The 17,879-nt window shown below is 41.2% G+C and overlaps 1 protein-coding gene across 1 annotated transcript in view; it reads right to left on the reverse strand.

Annotated features, from left to right (window-relative positions):
- Positions 1 to 213: 213 nt before the first annotated feature.
- LOC125485314 (oxysterol-binding protein-related protein 8-like) overlaps positions 214 to 17,879 on the reverse strand; it is a 61,652-nt gene continuing 43,986 nt past the window's right edge. Inside the window, exons 3-6 of the mRNA XM_048607476.1 lie at positions 15,650 to 16,368; positions 8,078 to 8,148; positions 1,167 to 1,247; positions 214 to 351 (exon numbers count right to left, since the gene is read on the reverse strand). Of these exons, the coding sequence (XP_048463433.1) occupies positions 214 to 351; positions 1,167 to 1,247; positions 8,078 to 8,148; positions 15,650 to 15,791 (432 nt within the window). The 5' untranslated portion in view covers positions 15,792 to 16,368. The remainder of the gene's footprint in view (positions 352 to 1,166; positions 1,248 to 8,077; positions 8,149 to 15,649; positions 16,369 to 17,879) is intronic.

The raw sequence follows: 17,879 nt of genomic DNA on the forward strand, positions 1-17,879 counted from the left end.
TATCCACCATTAATCATTTCCACTTATAACGAGGTTTTGGAAAAAACGTGGCATGAAAGGAACAAAAATGAATATCTCTGCAGAACAGCTTTATCATAACATAGATATCTTTTACATATTTATCAATTTACATCGTCGTGTTTAGTACAGGAATTAAATCTGTAAATGTAACTGGTCATCAATCTTCATATCTGTGAAGCAATGTACCAAATATTAATAAGCATCAGCTGGAGCTCCTATCACACCCACCTTTAGCCAGTCTGCCATCACTATTACAGAAGGATCAGTAATACTGCTGAGCAATTCCTTTGTGGCTCTTTTTTTCTCTTCTCTGTAATTTTTCTTTTGAACCTGCAATTATAGTATCTGTTTAATAATGAACACCAATAAAACTGACATTTATACATGCAGGCCTCCTGCAACCAGACAGGCCCTAAATGTTCCACAAAATTGTGAATTTATTATGAACTAAAGTCAATGTAGTTTAGTTTTTCTGAAGAAGGGTCTCAACCCGAAACGTCAGCCTTCCTGCTCCTCTGATGCTGCTTGGCCTGCTGTGTTCATCCAGCTCTACACCTCGTTATCTCAGTTTAGTACAGTTATGTTAACAAAATGAGTAGCAGTAACAAGACTAATTGTTCTCTATCATTATATACACAAAGCATGGGATAATACAGATGGAGAATTTTAAGGCCAAGATTTCAACAAAAAGAGTGAGGTAACACATTATTCTTGTGCTTTGTTACACTGAACCAACAAGTGATTTACTGCCTTGTCTTTGAAGGTGAAATGTGACACACAGTAATCATCATCCTTGCACTCAAGCAAGTGGATCTAAATTAGCACAGATTGATGAAGTGAATATTTCATTGCTCTCCTGGTTTGAGTTCCACTGAAAATAAGTAGAATCATTCTTTACCCAAATTCTAGAAGACACTAAGGAAACAAAGCTAAATATTTCATTTCAGTGAGATTTTGGAAATACCATTACACTGATACTCAAGAGGATTCCAGTCTGAGGCACAGTGTAGGGCAAGAGTACACAATTCAAGAAAATGGCCTTGGAACTAAATCTTTTAAGTTCATTGGCAATTTTCATAACAAAACATTTATTTATAGTTAACAATATATTTTCTATCATATATGATGCATATAATTTAAGATACCTTAAGAGATTCCTTTTTTGTGAGTTTACTCCCAGGTGAGACAAGATCTTTTTCTGTTCCATTGTAAAGCTTGGATTCTGACTGTAACAATGTAAATTAATAAGATTAACAAAGATTGGAGTTTTCAAACATATATTGCAAAAAATAATGACTGAGCTCACAGGTCGCAAAGAGTCAAACACTCACATATTTGAAGTACTGCAAAGACACATTCACTTTCTTCATACTACTTGCTCAGCTATGTTTATTTCATTTAAGTTTTAAAATGAAATACATCTGTACAGAACATGAACAATTCAGAATATAAACAGTCCCAGTCAAGTTGATGTTATAATACATGGAGCAAAGACAATAGTTAAGTAATAAGGTAAACAAATAGGATGAAGTGTCTTGAAACAAGAGCTGCAAACTATAGATGTCAAGAGTGACTTGGAAAGGTTTTCAGTTTCAGAGATAGTAGGAACTGCAGATACTGGAGAATCTGAGATAACAAGGTGTAGAGCTGGATGAACACAGCAGGCCAAGCAGCATCAGAGGAACAGGAAGGCTGACGTTTCGGGTCTGGACCCTTCTTCAGAAATGGGAGAGGGGAAGGGGATTCTGAAATAAATAGGGAGAGAGGGGGAGGCGGATAGAAGATGGATAGAGGAGAAGATAAGTGGAGAGAAGACACTGGAGGCAATAGTGAGAATGGCAGAGCATGAGCCTTGGTTAGAGGTGGGTACAGTAGCAAACATAGCTGAGAGAGAGAGGTATCAGAGAAAAGATGGTGGCACTGACATGGAAGGAGTGGAGACCTTTTTCCAGATGGTGGAGACTGCTTTAACCTCAGTGGCAAGGTCTTATGTCATGGCCTCCACAATAAGTCCTGGGGGAAGAGGCGGCCCTGTGGCTGTGCAACCATGTCCAGCGGGACCTCCATAGCCCTGTCCGCAAAGCAGGTGCTATTCTCACCCACTTCTCCCTCCACCAACCCCACCTCCACCCACCCTTATCTGCTATTTCCAGGGCAAACATCAGGAACCAGACAGGGCAGCTATGGACTAACAGTGCTTGTTCGGGTACACAGCAGGCTTTTAAAGATGGTGCATGAGCAAGGGATAATAGTGAATCCCAGTATAAATGGTGAGTGGCAAGTGGTGAGCTGTTCTAGGATTGATGCATGTTGAGATGAAATGGAAGTCAGACATGAGGGACACCACGGAGTGGGGTCCGTAACTAATGCAGAATATTTGGTAAATATTGAGAGAGAACTCGCTAGGCCTCATGGTGAACACACCAAAGCAATCAACTCAACTCAGTTAGTCAAAAAAACATATGCTTCAGGCCAACGATAACAAAGTGTGGAGCTGGAGGAACACAGCAGGCCAGGCAGTGTTAGAGGAACAGGAAAGCTGACGTTTTGGGTCAGGACCCTTCATCAGAAATGGGGGAGGGGGAGGGGAGCTCAGAAATAAAGAGAGGAGGGGTGGGGCTGGGGAAGATAGGTGAGATGGTGACAGGTGAGTACATGTAGGGAGTGGTGGGGATTGGTCAGTGGGATGGATGGGGTGGATAGGTGGGAGAGAAGATGGACAGGTTGTGTCAGGTCCCGGGGTGGGGAGATTTTAAAACTGGTGAAGTCCACATTTAGGCCATTGGGCTGTAGGCTCCCAAGGTGGAATATGAGGTGCTGCTCCTCCAGTTTGCGGGTGACCACACTGTGTTATCTCTGACTCCAGCATCTGCAGTTCTTGCTATCTCTATGCTTCAGCCCAATTATTTTTTATGTACCTGTTTTCTCCAGGATTGTACACAAATGTCCTTGAAACATATCTTCAATTCCTTGAGACTCCAAGCCAGTCTTGGAGGGTTGGCAACCGTAATCTGAAAGGCTGTGGGGTTCTCACCCATCACATGAGCAAACCTACTTACAGGGGTGACACAAGATTTCACCTCCGATCTATGTTGATCCCTGTACAGTTATTCGTCAGTTATTCTAGTCCCAGAATAATATTTGCAAATTCTGCCTGTAACACAGCTGCAGGGCACCTACTTGCGTCCCAATCAGGATACAAAATTAGCAATAGTGGTCTTCAGTTGGGGAACACTAAATTGACCAATTCCTGAAACAGTTTTTTTAAAAAACCATATCACCAACAAATGTGCCCCACCCCCACCCCTACAAGCACCATGTTTCATATTTATGAAAGTCAACACTGATCTCCTAACCCTCAACAAATTGTTAAATGAGCTCTCATTAACAACCCAGTTAAATTTGGCAGCAGAGGAACACTGTGCTAACCGAATGCACAGAAGCTGAAAAACATTGTCAGTAAAGCAGAAGCACACAGTGGAATGAGGGATATGGACCAGAAGGTTGCATAAAACAAGTGGTAGAGAATGTCCATTAACAAGGTCATAGCTTGCTTTTGGTCAACCTACTTCCAGGGCCAAGTTTATTTATTGGCTCAAAAGTAGAAATTGCTGGAGAAACTCAGCAGGTTTTGACTTGATAGAGGTGTACAAAATGATCAGAGGTATAGATAGAGTGGACAGCCAGAGACTTTTCCCTGGGGTGGAGGTAGCTATTACAAGGGGGCATAGTTTTAAAGTGAGTGGAGGTAGATATCGGGGAGACGTCAGAGGTAGGTTCTTTACTCAGAGTGGGAGGGGCGTGGAATGCATTGCCGGAAAGGGTAGTGGAGTCGGCCTCATTAGGGGCATTTAAGTGCCTATTAGATAGGCATATAGCTGATAGTATAAGGTAGGGGTGGAGGTTAGATAGACCTTAGGATTCAGGTAAAAGTTCGGCACAACATCGTGGGCCGAAGGGCCTGTAGTGTGCTGTACTGTTCTATGTTCTATGTAAATGTTTGAACTTTTCTGAAGGGTGGGCTGGGTGTTCACTGGACCCAAAACATGAACTCTGTTTCTCACTCCACATACTGTTACACCTACTGAGTTTCTCCAGCAATTTCTGTTTTTGTTCCAGATTTCCAACATCCACGGCTCCTTGTTTTTTTGTTTATTATTTATTTTTTGGCTTCTTGTTACACGAACTACTTCAGTAACTTATGAAGGTATTCAGCATTAGATGAAAGTCTGACTGAAGTTATAAAACAGCTCTGTTTCTAAAAGGAAAACCGATAATTATATCTAGACTCCATTTTGTAATTAATTGAGAGCTTAAGACTATAAGATGTAGCCGTTGTAGGTCATTCAGCCCATCAAGTGTTCCACCACTCAATAACATCACAGCTGATCTGATAAGCCTCAACTCCACTTCCCTGCCTTTTCCCACACCCCTCGATTCCCTTACTACTGATTGAAAACCTGTCTAACTCTGCCTATCATGATTTTTAATGCCGCAGAAAGCCAAGAAAAGAGCAGGGAACAGCATTAATGTCTGTAAATGGCCTTTTTTGATCTCACAAAGGCCTTAAACTTTGTCAACCATATGGAATTGTGGGATATTCTCTACAAATTCGGCAGAAATTCGCCATCATTCTCTGCCTGTTTCTGGGTGTCATGAAAGCCGTGAACCCCACTAATAGATCCACCAAAGACCCACTTATGAGTGCAAAATGGGGTCCAGCTGGTTTGCATCATTGCACCATTGCTCTACTTCACCTTCCTCACTGCAACACTCCACCCTGTCTCTATGAAGCTCCCTGTTGGAATGGAGCTAATCTACAGGGTGAGTGGGAAGCTGTTCAATCTTTAATGCCTCTGGGCCAGAACCAAGCCAACCCCAACCTCTGACACTGAGCTGCAAAACGCTGAAGACACTGCATGTGTGCACAGAGACTGAGCTACAAACCATCATCGACGCGTTCACTGATGTGTATGAGAGAACGAGCCTCCGAATAAATATTTGGAAAACAAAGTTTCATGACCAGCCCACCTCTGCAGCACAGCACTGCCAACCCTCTCCCTGACCATCAAAATCCATGGCAAACCCCTATGTGGATCATTTTGCCAGACCTCTGGAGCCTCCTCTCAGTGCGAACTAACACTGATGATGAAGTCAAGCATTGACTCCAATGTGCCAATGCAGACTTCAGACACCTGAGGAACAGAGTGTTTGAAGTGCAAGTCCTCAAACCCAGCTCATGGTCGATAGTGCAGCCATGGTCCCCACCCGAGTGTACAATGCAACATTTTACTCATTACGGGAATGAGACTGTTGATAGCAGATTATTGCCTGGCACCAACTGTCCCCAAGTTTCAGCCTTGAGCTGCTGCATTCTATGTGGTGCAGCTTCACCAGGGAGCTAGGAGGGAGTTCCAGATTTTTGACCTAGTGACAGCAAGGTAACAGAGCCTTCATCATTTATGGTGCCTAGTCCAATGCCAGGTGGCCTATCCTGTTTTATATTTTTTTTCTGCTTTTCTGTAGCCTGTTTGATGCAACTGAATGGTTTGCTTGGCCTTTTCAAAGGGCAGTTCTGAGTCAACCAAATTGCTGGAATTACATACAGGCAGGAATAAGCAAGGACATCAGTCCTTCCTTAAAGGGCAAAAATGAATTAGTTGGATTTGAACAACAATTTGGCAGTCTCTTGTTACCATTACCGAAAACAGCTCTTCATTCTAAATTTAATGAACTGAATTTAAATTCCACCAGTTTCCTTTTGAACTCAAATCTCCAAGCCTCTGAATTAAGACTTCAGTAACAGTGTCATTGTGCTACTGTTTCCAGTTATGTTTTCTCTAGAATTTAGAAGGTGAAGGCGTGATCTGATCAAAGTTTCCAAGGTATTAACAGGAAGACAGGGTGGATAAAGATAAACTAATTCCACTGGTTGGGGATTATTGAACTAGGGGCATAGCCTGAGAATTAGGGCCAGACTGCTCAGGAGAGATATTAGGAAGCACCTCTACACACAAAGGGTGTTAGAGGTTTGGAACTCTCTTTCACAAATGGCTGTTGATGCTAGTTAAGTTGTTAATTTTAAAGCTGACAGAGGTAAATTTTTGTTAAGCGAAGTCATTAAGGGATATGGACCAAAGGCAGCATGTGGAGTTAGGCCACAGATCAGCCATAATCTCACAGTCTCGAGGAGCTGAATGGCCTGCTCCTGTTCCTAACTTCTTGATACCAGTGATATCATTAAACTCAATGAAAAATTTAAAAGAAGACACTAAATTTAACCATCAGATAGTCACAATACAAAACACCATAGGATGTGGGAGAAATAGGCTATTCAGCCCATCAATACTGCTACCCCCTCTATTCAACAAGACAATGGAGTACTCAATGAATGGGAGGACATTAGGAAGTTCAGAGGAACAGTGAGATTTTGGGGTCCTTGTCCACAGATCCCTGAAGGTGGCAGTACAGGTTTATAGGATAGTTAAGGCAGCATACAGGATGCATCCTGTCATCTGTACAGGCTGTAGAGGATTTTGTTCAGGCACAGCTGGAGCTGCACATGCACTTCCGATCACCACTCTATGGGAAGGATGAGAGTGCATTGGAGGGGGTACAAAGGAGATTCACCAGGATGTTGTTTCAGAGATAGTAGGAACTGCAGATGCTGGAGAATCTGAGATAACAAGGTGTAGAGCTGGATGAACACAGCAGGCCAAGCAGCATCAGAGGAGCAGGAAGGCTGACGTTTCAGGCCTAGACCCTTCTTCAGAAATGAGGGAGGGGAAGGGGGTTCTGAAATAAATAGGGAGAGAGGGGGAGGTGGATAGAAGATGGATAAAGGAGAAGATAGGTGGAGAGGAGACAGACAGGTCAAAGAGGCGGGGATGGAGCCAGTAAAGGTGAGAGTGTAGGTGGGGAGTTAGGGAGGGGATCAGTCAGTCCAGTGAGGACAGACAGATCAAGGGGGCTGGATGAGGCTAGTGGTTAAGAGATGGGGGTGGAGCTTGAGGTGGTCCTCCCACCTATCTTCTCCTCTATCCATCTTCTATCCGCCTCCCCGCCTCCCTATTTATTTCAGAACCCCATTAAGAAGCAAGACTTGAATTTATATTCTACCTGTCACAACTATGTGAAGACCCAGAGCATTCATAGTCAATCAAGTACTTCTGAGGGGCCATCAACTGTTTCGCGGAACCATCGCAATGTGATAATGAATACACAATCTCTGGGTATTGAATTTCTTGCAATCAAACTTCCTTGAGGTCAGCAGAACTGTGTACATCAAACTTCGGAAATCTTAACTGTTCTGGAGTACCCCTCACACTTCCTGAAAAATTTCTCTCTCATTCATGTGCATCTAGTAATGTAATGGAATGGGTTACAAAGTATTCTAGCTCATAGTCTTCTGAAGTTGGACACTTTCTGCTTGGCCAAGAAACATCATCTGGAATCTTCTGATCTTTCTCCCAAAAAGCCCTTCATTTATGCAAGCTCAGGATACAATTAAACTGATGCTGATTTGTTCTGATATTCACACTTTCTGGAAGAGGTTAGATTTGTTTCTCTGCTCTGATTGTACAATATTAACCTCTCTGGCAGATGCTTAAAAGTGGAAGTGTATCTGCCGGCCTTCCAAAATAGAATTAAAATCAATCAAGACACGTTCACATCTCCAAAGTTTAAAAAATTGGACATGGATGCATTATTTTGCATTTAGTTGCCCAAAAGTTGAGTGGCTATTTCAGATTCTGCTGTTTGGCTGATTGAAAAACAGCTTAAACTTGATCTTGTCTTTATATATTATTCTAAAAAGCATGCAATATATCAAGATCATTCACCCTTCATTATTTCAGGTTTACATTTTTGACACCATTAGTTAGATGTGATCATAGGACAGATCAAGCCAAAGATTTAAAAAAACATAGCAATAAATGCAATCAACTAGCCTCATATCAATGGAATTCATGGAAAATCACACTTCAATTGACACGAACTGGTCACAACCCTGCAGCGTCACAGTGACAGGACACAGAAATACAAATATCGAATGTACCTTGCTTTTTGATATTGTGTGTGTAGCATCATCCTTTGAGAGAGACGCATCATCTCTCCCTTTGTCCAAACCTAAGAGATAAGGTTATTTATTAATACTAAAGTTTAAAGCCATTTCAAAAGACAGCTATTGAAGTCAACGGCCAACCGATCACACATACTAAGTCAATTAAGAGTCTATAAGGTAGCGGTGGAGGTTAGATAGACCTTAGGTTTAGGGTAAAAGTTCAGCACAACATCGTGGGCCGAAGGGCCTGTACTGTGCTGTACTGTTCCATGTTCTAAGTAGATTCAGCACCTATGACTAACTTTCTTGCTTTCAGTCCTCAATCGTATTCATAGTGAAGGACCAACAGGTGCAGCTTATGACAAGAATTACTAAAAATAGTTGTGTAAACAGAATTGAACAATTTCTTTTAACGTGGCGACTATACCCTTAATGTTAGCATCAGACATTCAGTTCAAAACTGTCACTCAGTAGATTTAACTAAAAGTTAATAACTGTTAAATTCAAAATGCAAATAATACCGCTTGGCAAATTTCTTTCCTTATATAAACACTCTAAAAGGGCAAATATTGAAGGTTTTATACGTAATTGATGTTTTGTGTTAAATTTCAATAAGCAATATTCAAACAATGATCATAAGACAGATTAGGATTTTTTGTTGCAAAAGATGCTCCAGGGGGTAAAAGACCCACTCTGCTGCAGCGTATTTACTGTGGAGAAGGATATGGAAGCCAGAGAACTTGAGGAAATAAATGGTGATATCTTGAAAAGTGTTTATATTACAGAAGAGGTGGTGCTAGATGTCTTAAAATGCATAAAAGTGGTTGAATAAAGATTGGGAGGTGATGGCCTAGTGGTATTATCGCTGGACTGTTAATCCAGAGGCCCAGATAATGTTCTGGGGATCTGGGTCTCAATCCCACCACGGCAAATGGTGGTATTTGAATTCAATAAATATCTGGAATTAAGAGTCTAATAATTACAGGTAGTTCTCCGATAACACAACAGTTGTGTTTGTGTGACCTCACGCTATAGAAAACCGCTATACCATTACAGCAGAAAGTTTGCGTTATCCAAACAACATCCATTATTCATCAATCGCCTTAGAGCCAATTAGCATTAACAAAACACATGTTATAGCAGAATTATCTGTACCATGGATCTATTGTCGATTGTCGGAAAAACCCATCTGGTTTACTGATGTTCTTTCGGGAAAGAAAGTGCCACCCCTACCTGGTCCGGTCTACATGCGACTCCAGACCAACAGCAATGTCATCAGGGCAATTAGGGATGGGCAATAAATGCTGGCCTAGCCAGCATCACCCTCATCCTGTAAATGAATAAAAAAACACTTCCAGGACCTGATCAGGTGTATCTCAAAACTGCGTGGGAAGCTTGAGAAGAGATTGCTGGGCTCCTAGCTTAGTTGTTTGCACTATCCATAGCCGCAGGTGAGGTGTTGGAAGACTGGACGTTGGCTAATTAGGTGCCATTATTTAAGAAAGGTAGTAAGGAAAAGCAAAGGAACTACAGGCTGGTAAGCCTGTCGTAAATGGTGGGTAAGTTATTGGAGGGATCCTGAGGGACAGGATTTATATGCATTTGGAAAAGCAAGGGCTGATTAGGGAGAATGAACATGGCTTTGCAGGTGAGAAATTGTGTCTTTGTAACTTGATTGAGTTTTCTGAAGAAGGGACAAAGAGTGATGAAGGCAGAGCTGCAAACGTGGTCTATATGAACTTCAGCAAGGCATTTGACAAGGTTTTACATGGTAGACTGGTTAGCTAGGTCAAATCACATGGGAGAGCTAGCCAATTGGATACAAGATTGACTTGAAGGTAGACGATAGACGGTGGTGGTGGAGAGTTGGTTTTCAGACTGGAGGCCTGTGACCATTGGTGTGCCACAAGATTGATGATGTTTTTCATCATTTATGTAAATTATTTGGATGTGAATATAGGAGATATGGTTATTAGGTTTGCAGACAACACCAAAATTGGTGTGCAGTGGACAGTGAAGGTGGTTATCTTCAAATACAACGGGACCTTGATCATATGGGCCAAGGGGCCAAGGGGCGGCAGATGGAGTTTAATTTAGATAACTGTGTGGTGTTGCATTTTGCTAAGGCAAACCAGAACAGGTCTTGTTCAGTTAACGAAAGGGCCCTGGGGAGTGTTGCCAAACAAAGAGACACTGGAATGCAGGATCATAGTTCCTTGGAAGCGGAGTCACAGGTAGACAAGGTGGTGAAAGCATCTCTTGGTATGCTTGCCTTTATTGGTCAGTGCTTTGAGTTTAGGAGTTGGAATGTCATGTTGCAACTGTACAGGACATTGGTTAGGCCACTTTTAGAATACTGCGTTCAATTTTGGTCTCCCTGCTATAGGAAAGATGTTGTTAAACTTGAAAGGGTTCAGAAAAGATTCACAAGGATGTTGCTGAGATTGGAGAGTTTGAGCTATCAGAAGAAGCTGAATAGGCTGGCTATTTTTCCCTGGAGCATCAGAGGCTGAGGGGTGACCTTATAGAAGTTTATAAAATCGGTTGAATAGCCAGGGTCTTTTTCCCAGGGAATAGGAGTCAAAGGTAGAGGGCATCGATTTATACTGAGAGGGGAAAAACTTGAAAGGGACGTGAGGGGCAACTTTTTCATGTGCATATGGAATGAGCTGCCAGAGGAAGTGGTGGAGGCAGGTACAATTACAACATTTAAAAGGCATCTGGATGGGTATATGGATAGGAAGGGTTTAGAGGGATATGGGCCAAATGCTGGCAAATGGGACTAGATTAATTTAGGATATCTGGTTAGCACGGACAAGTTGGACTGCAGGGACGGTTTCCATGCTGTATAACTCTATGTCACACAAATCAAATTGACCTCTAATGTCCTCCAATTGTTGATCTCATCGGGTGGAACGAAAAGCCAGTTAGTAGGATAGGGGAATGAGACAGAAAAGAAACCACAGGTAATCACAGCATTTTACAGTACAGGAGGCGGCTGTTGGGCCCATTGTGCCTGTACCAGCTCCTGAGAGAGCTACGCAGCTAGTCCTACTCTTCAGCCTCATGTCCACAGACCTCTAATTTAATCACTTTTAAATGTATACCCAACTCTCTTTTGAAACCTCAAATGGAATCCACCTGTATCACTCTCCCAGGCAACACATTCTAAATCCTAACAACTCTCTCTGAGTAAAAAAGTTTCTCATCTCCCTCCTAGCTCTCCTGCTGACAACCTTGCAATTGTGATCCCTAGTTACTGACATACTAATGAGCACAAACAGATTATCTTTCTTTAATGTTAAAATTCTTCATAATTTTGAACACCTCAACAAGGTCACCTCTTAATCTTCTCAACTCCAAGGAGAATAAGCCCCATTCTTCTAATCTTTTCTTGTATCTAAAATCTCTCATTCCCGCTATCATTCCAGTAAATCTCCTTTGCACTCTCTCCAAAGCATTAATATTCTTCCTTACAAAAAAGGTGCCCAGCACTGAACACAGTACAATGTGGTCTGACCAATGATTTGTAGGGGTGTAACATCATTTCTTTGCTTTTATCCTCAATGCCTCTATTTATAAATCCAAGGTTCCTACAAGCCTTCTTAACAACTGTTCCAATTTGCCTGGCCACCTTCAGAGACTTATGCACTTGAACTGTGAAATCCCACTGCTCCTGTACTCCCTTCTAAGTTGTACCATTGAACCTATATTGTCTCTCCATGTTTCTGCTACCAATATGCATTACTTCACATTTCTCTGCATTGAAAATCACTTGCCAGCTGTCTGCCCATTTGGCTAACTTGTCAATGTCCCTCTGAAGTCACTCAGCGTCTTCCTCACAAATCCTATACTATAGATCTACTGTAGAATGGATATTATTAAACTGGAAAGAGTGCAGAGTGCAGAGAGTACTAGGATGCTACCTGGACTGGAAGGTTTGAGGTATAAGGAGAGGCTGGGGCTTTGTTCCCTGAAGCACAGGAAACTGAGGGACTGACTTTATAGAGGTCTATAAAATTATGATAGGCACAGCTTAGATAGCCAACAGCTTTTGACCATGGTCGGGGAGTATAAAATTAGAGGGTACAGGTTTAAAGTGAGAGGGGCGAGATACAAAAGGTACTTATTTTTTCCACACAGATGGTGGTGACTGTCTGGAACAGGTTGCCAGAGGTAGTGGCAGAAGTGAGTACAATTTTGTCATTTAAGAAACATTTGGACAGATACATGGATGGGATGGGTATGGAGGGATTTGGATCAAATGCAGGCAAATGAGACTAGACTAATTGTGAAAATTGGGTGGAGGAACAAGTTGGGCCAAAGGGCCTGTTTCCAGTCAGTAAACCTCTGTACTCTGACTCTAATTCACTATTCTCTATAGCTTTGTATTATCTGCAAATTTAGAGATTTTTCCCTCAACACCCATCTCCAAATTATTTAGATAAGTCAGAAAAGGCAAAAGTCCCAATACTGATCTCTGAAAAACACTACTTTCAACTCATCTCCAATCTGAGATAGCTCATCTTTACCAAACCTCCGTTTCCTATCTTTCAGCCAATCTTTAAACCATGTTGCCAAGTTCCCATCAATCCCAAATATTTCCAATTTGCTAACCAACCTGCACATGGCACCATATCAATTGCTTTCTCAAAGTCCAAATATACAACATCCACAACTCTACCCTCATCCACTGTCTGTGTCACCTTGTCAAAGAACTCAATTAAATTTTTAAGAAGTGACCTGCCCTTGACAAAGCCATGTTGACTATTCAGTATTAACTTTTTTTCTCTAAGTCCATATTTATCTTACACCTTATTACAGCATCCATCAGTTTTCCCATGATCAATGTCAAGGTGACAAGTCTATAGCTTCCTAGGTTATTCTTTGCTCCTTTCTTAAAAAAAAGTGTCACATTTGTAATCCTCCAGTCAGCTGTTTAGAGGGGCCTGGAATATTTCAGTCACAGCTTTGATGAATGTCCAGCGATTTTGTGCATACAGTTAACCCCACTCCCAAATTTATGCTTCGATTTACTACATGGGGGGTGAAGTAACAGAATGAGATATACACCCTGAAACATCATCTTTTTTTTCTGTACCTTGAGCACTTTATAAACATTTGAATAGCTATGGCAAATTACCAATTTGCTTCTTTCCAATTAAAAGGTCTGTAATTTAAATAAGCAGGTATTCAGTTCTAACAGATAGATAAATAAGAGTAACAATGCCTGTAATGTTCAGACAGATTAGTATCAGAGAAAAGGAATTGACCAATATTAACATTGAAATCAGTTTTTAATAAACAAAAATCATCTTTCCATCATTCTCCCTTTATGGAAAAAAAAAATGCATAGTTTGCTCAACATTATGCTGCCCTGATGTAACCATTCAGCCCCAGAGTTTCTCTTGCTATGCCCTGCAGCTACTTGTGTCAGTTGAGAAGTAGGGAAAACACACTGCAACTGTACAAGGTGCTGTTGTGACTGGAGTACTGAGAGCAGTTTTGATCTCTTATTTAAAGACAGATATAACTTCATTAAAGGCAGTTGAGAGAAGGTTCACTGGGACGATCCCTGGTATGGAAGGATTGTGTTATCAGCAAAGGATAACAGGTTGGGACTCACTGGAGTTTAGAAGAGTGAGAGGTGATCTTATTGAAATATACTGGATTCTAAAGGAGCTCGACAGGCTAAATGCTGAAAGGATGTTTTGCCTCACGTTAAAGTCCAGGACACAGTCTTAGAATAAATGGACGTCATTTTGAGAGTGAGATATGGAGGAATTTCTTCTCAGAGCACTGAGTGTCTTTGGAACTCCTCTACCTTAGTTTATATTTAAGACTGAGACAGATAGATTCTGATCAGTAGAAGCTTGATCAGTAGATGTATCAAGGAGTATGGGAAAAAGGCAGGAAAGTGGATGAGAGAAATGTCGGACCAGCCATGATCTGAATGAATAGCAGAGGCGCTGAACAGCCTAATCCTGTTCCTACTTCTTATGGTTAGACTGACCATCTACATCTCCCTTTCCCTCACGTCTTTATAAGCTGATAGTCAGAGACTTTTTCCCAGGGCGGAAATGACTATTATGAGGGAACGTAATTTTAAGGTGATTGGAGGAAGGTATAGGGGAGATGTCAAAGGTAGGTTCTTCACACAGAGAGTGATGGATGTGTGGAATGCGCTGCCGGCAATGGTAGCGGAGTCAGATACTTTAGGGACTTTTAAGCGACTCTTGAATAGGCACATGGATGATAGTAAAATGTAGGGTGCGCAGGGTAGTTTGATCGTAGTAGAATAATAGGTCGGCACAACATCATGGGCCGAAGGGCCTGTCCTGTGCTGTACTGTTCTATGTTCTATGTCACCTTATTCTTCGTGTCAATGTCCCCAATTCTACCGTCAGTCAGTCCACTTGACTACTCAGCCATTTGCCATTTTTATTTGCAGGTCAGTGCAAATATTCTTTCTGGACCTTGACAGAATCAATTTTATCTTGGTTAACAATTATGAAAAGTTTCAACTAAACCAGACCACAAAAAAGTAATGTATATTAAAAAAAAAGTTAAATTACTTAAAGGCCTTAGATCATGCCCAATACAAGTATACTTTATAGTATGCCAAAAATGAAACTTGTAATACTAGTCCTGCAAAGATGTGTGAATTTTTTTTTTTTTTTTTAGGTATTCTGAGAGTTAAATTAAAAAGTAAAATCCTCCCCTCCTCTGCGTGCCAGTTGTGAAAAAGTTCAGTTCTGCAGGCTATTGCTTTCTATAAAGAAATTTACAACAGCCCCCTAAACACATTTCACTTCAAATGATCCAGTCACAAGAAATGACTGCCAGATAATCTTTAGTCATTTTTGTTTTAACACTGTGGATGACAGGTACGAGGCAGTTCTCTCACCACCAGCTGCCAGTAAAATCTAAACAAATTATTTAGGGTTTGGTAGCACAAGACCCAGTTTCCCACAGATATTGTAAACTGGGGGCAATTGCTGCCCATAGTTTGAGGAGAGAGTATAGAGTAGAAGTGTAAATAGGAAGTAGAATTGTGGAAATCAGATTGGTGTCAGAGTTCCACAATTTACGCTGGAAGGTACATGCATCCTCTGACAACTAAATTAGACATGGCACCTTTAGCCTGAGCTATTCAATCTATTATCATTGCCAGAGAGAACAAAACTATTTGAATTAATGAATATTACTTGATCAGTTACTTTAATTACTTAAATATCTTAGATTGTGTCTCATGCAATATACTTCAACATTTCTCTCATTTCAAGCAAATCCGAAGTTTGTTCGAAGCGCTGAAAATTTTCTTTGTTCAAATACACTGTAAAATAATTCGACAAGGATAATGATTGATGAATCCTTCAAGTTAAACTGGGAAGAGTGTTACATTTTATTTTTCATACATATTACAGTGTTCTGCATTTAATCTACTAAGAAATAACTGACCCTAAAGCTATAACCCGAGTCTGTCCTTTTTGCATTTTTACAATTTTGCTTTCAATCATTAGTCGTGAGATTTCTTTTAATAATAAGATGAGAGATACTACAAACCTGGCAGTATTGCAGGAAGTTCATTATAGCCACCAAATGATGCATTTCTGATGAGTTTTCGTCCATCGACTCGGGATGACAGCACACCTGGTAGCCCAGCACACAAGGAAAACCTGCGGCGTATCAGACCCTCTTGCTTCATGTTGTAGTCGTTCTAAGTCAGAGGTTTTCCCATAAACTGAGATCACTGTGCTGCTCAGGTAGAGGTTGTAGCAATTGCAGCCGTGAGCCTACTGATGACTGAGTGAGCAACTAAAGGGGAAGTGCTGGTCCTTGTGAACAAGACGAGCCAATGTACTCTTCTCTTAGTAAACAGACCATAGGATGCTAAATGCACAACAACACAGCCAAGTACTTTCTATTTTTTCCTGTGAATTCAGAGCACACTTACCCTTTAAACAGCTATTATGATTAGACTGAATTACACAAACCTCTAATCTGCTTTTCTATTGGATTCAGAACACACATCATGCCACATAACAAAAATACAAACCACAATTAATCATTTCTGCCCACTCCTGTGAAATCCATTCACAAACTGGCATTTCTATGCCCATCAGTGAATTTAGTTCCTTCACCAATTCACTTGACGGAGTTGAAGATTCAGGATAATGATCTTTATACCAAGCTCAATTTCTTTCAATCAGCCCCTTCACCTCCGAATTAAGGTGCAGTCCAAGAGTGGCACGTGATGATTTTTCAATCGAAATAGGTTGACCCTAAAATTCAAAATTGGTTACAAAAGGAGAAGGATTGTTGAGGGGTGCCATTCACTAACAAAATGAGTTCACATTTATCCAAATAAAAGATCTTGCACCTTGTGAGACATAGCTTCAATTTCCAACTATTGTTTCCTAATGTTGCGCAACCAGGAATCTGATTCCACGAGTAAGGAATGTGTTTCTTCAGATTCCCAATCGACTAATGCATAAAGCCATTATGTACAATGGATCCTTATTGCTGCTCTATCCATTTTGCCCCATTGGAAAAGCAAATGTGGGAATTTTACAAAAGGACTGGATGACAAAATAGTTGCTTAACAATTGATGCTCAATCCTTTTGCAAGATATTGGAAGGAAACATTTGAAATTATGCCCTATAGAGGTGACCAAAGCTCCAGCAAACGGTGTCAGCTCATACACGCCGGGGCAGGGATATCATATCCGTGGGGTGAGGAATCGAAACATTATCAAGATACCAACGTGATATCCTGACACATCTGCAGAAAATGGATCAAATACAACTGGGATGGGTCTCATGTGGCTCAGCAAAAACCAGGGTGATGGGTGAGCAACACTTGATGCTGGTTAGAAGACAGGAACAGTGCTTCAGGTGGACTGATGTTCATGGAAGACTGAAATCAGATTGCCTTCTGGGATGTCGGAAAAGTCCAGTCTGTAAGCGACAATGGCATGGATGGAAATGTCAACAGCAGCTTAAAAGGCTTGGGTGGAGATAACTGATAAAGCAAGTGGAAGTAAATAGCTTTCGTAATGCAGAAAATATGAGATGAGAAGCTTGTCTCTGGAGATAAATGGGAGAACAGGACCGTGAACAATCCAGTTCAGCATGACAAATAGCTGGGGCAAGGGAAGGATTTGGTAGCGAATACATTGATTAGTTTGTAATACTGAGTTAATGGCATAAACAAACCTAATGTTTAGCTTGATAGTAGTCAAACAGTCTGAGAATGCACAGGCAGTGGAGGATGGAAAGAACTGTTGCAGAGATACATTTAGATGCCATCAATGTACATACAAAAGCTGTGTCGAGATGCAGGGATGATGTCCTGCTGCCCAAATTTGAACTCGTATCAACATCACCATTATGTAAATGAAATTTTGGCATTGCAACTGGAATTTTAGTAAATTTATTTTATTCATTCACGGATTGAAGACTGTTGTTGGCTAGGCCATCCTAATTGCCTAAAGGGCAGTTAAGGGTCAACCACATTGCTGTGGGTCTGGAGTCACATGTAGGCCAGACCCATGTAAGGATGGCAGTTTCCTTCCCTAAAGGATATTACTGAATCAGATGGGTTTTCCAACAAAGAACAACAGATTCATGGTCATCATTAGACTGTTAATTCTAGACTTTTATTGAATTCAAATTCCATCATCTAGCGTGGCAGGATTTGAACCCGGGTCCCCAGAACATTACTTGGGTCTCTGGATTAACAGTCCAGTGATAATGCCACTAAGCCATCACCTCCCCTCCCTTATGACTAAAG

This window comes from Rhincodon typus, chromosome 18 (genome assembly GCF_021869965.1).
Source record: "Rhincodon typus isolate 14 chromosome 18, sRhiTyp1.1, whole genome shotgun sequence".
NCBI lineage: Eukaryota > Metazoa > Chordata > Chondrichthyes > Orectolobiformes > Rhincodontidae > Rhincodon > Rhincodon typus.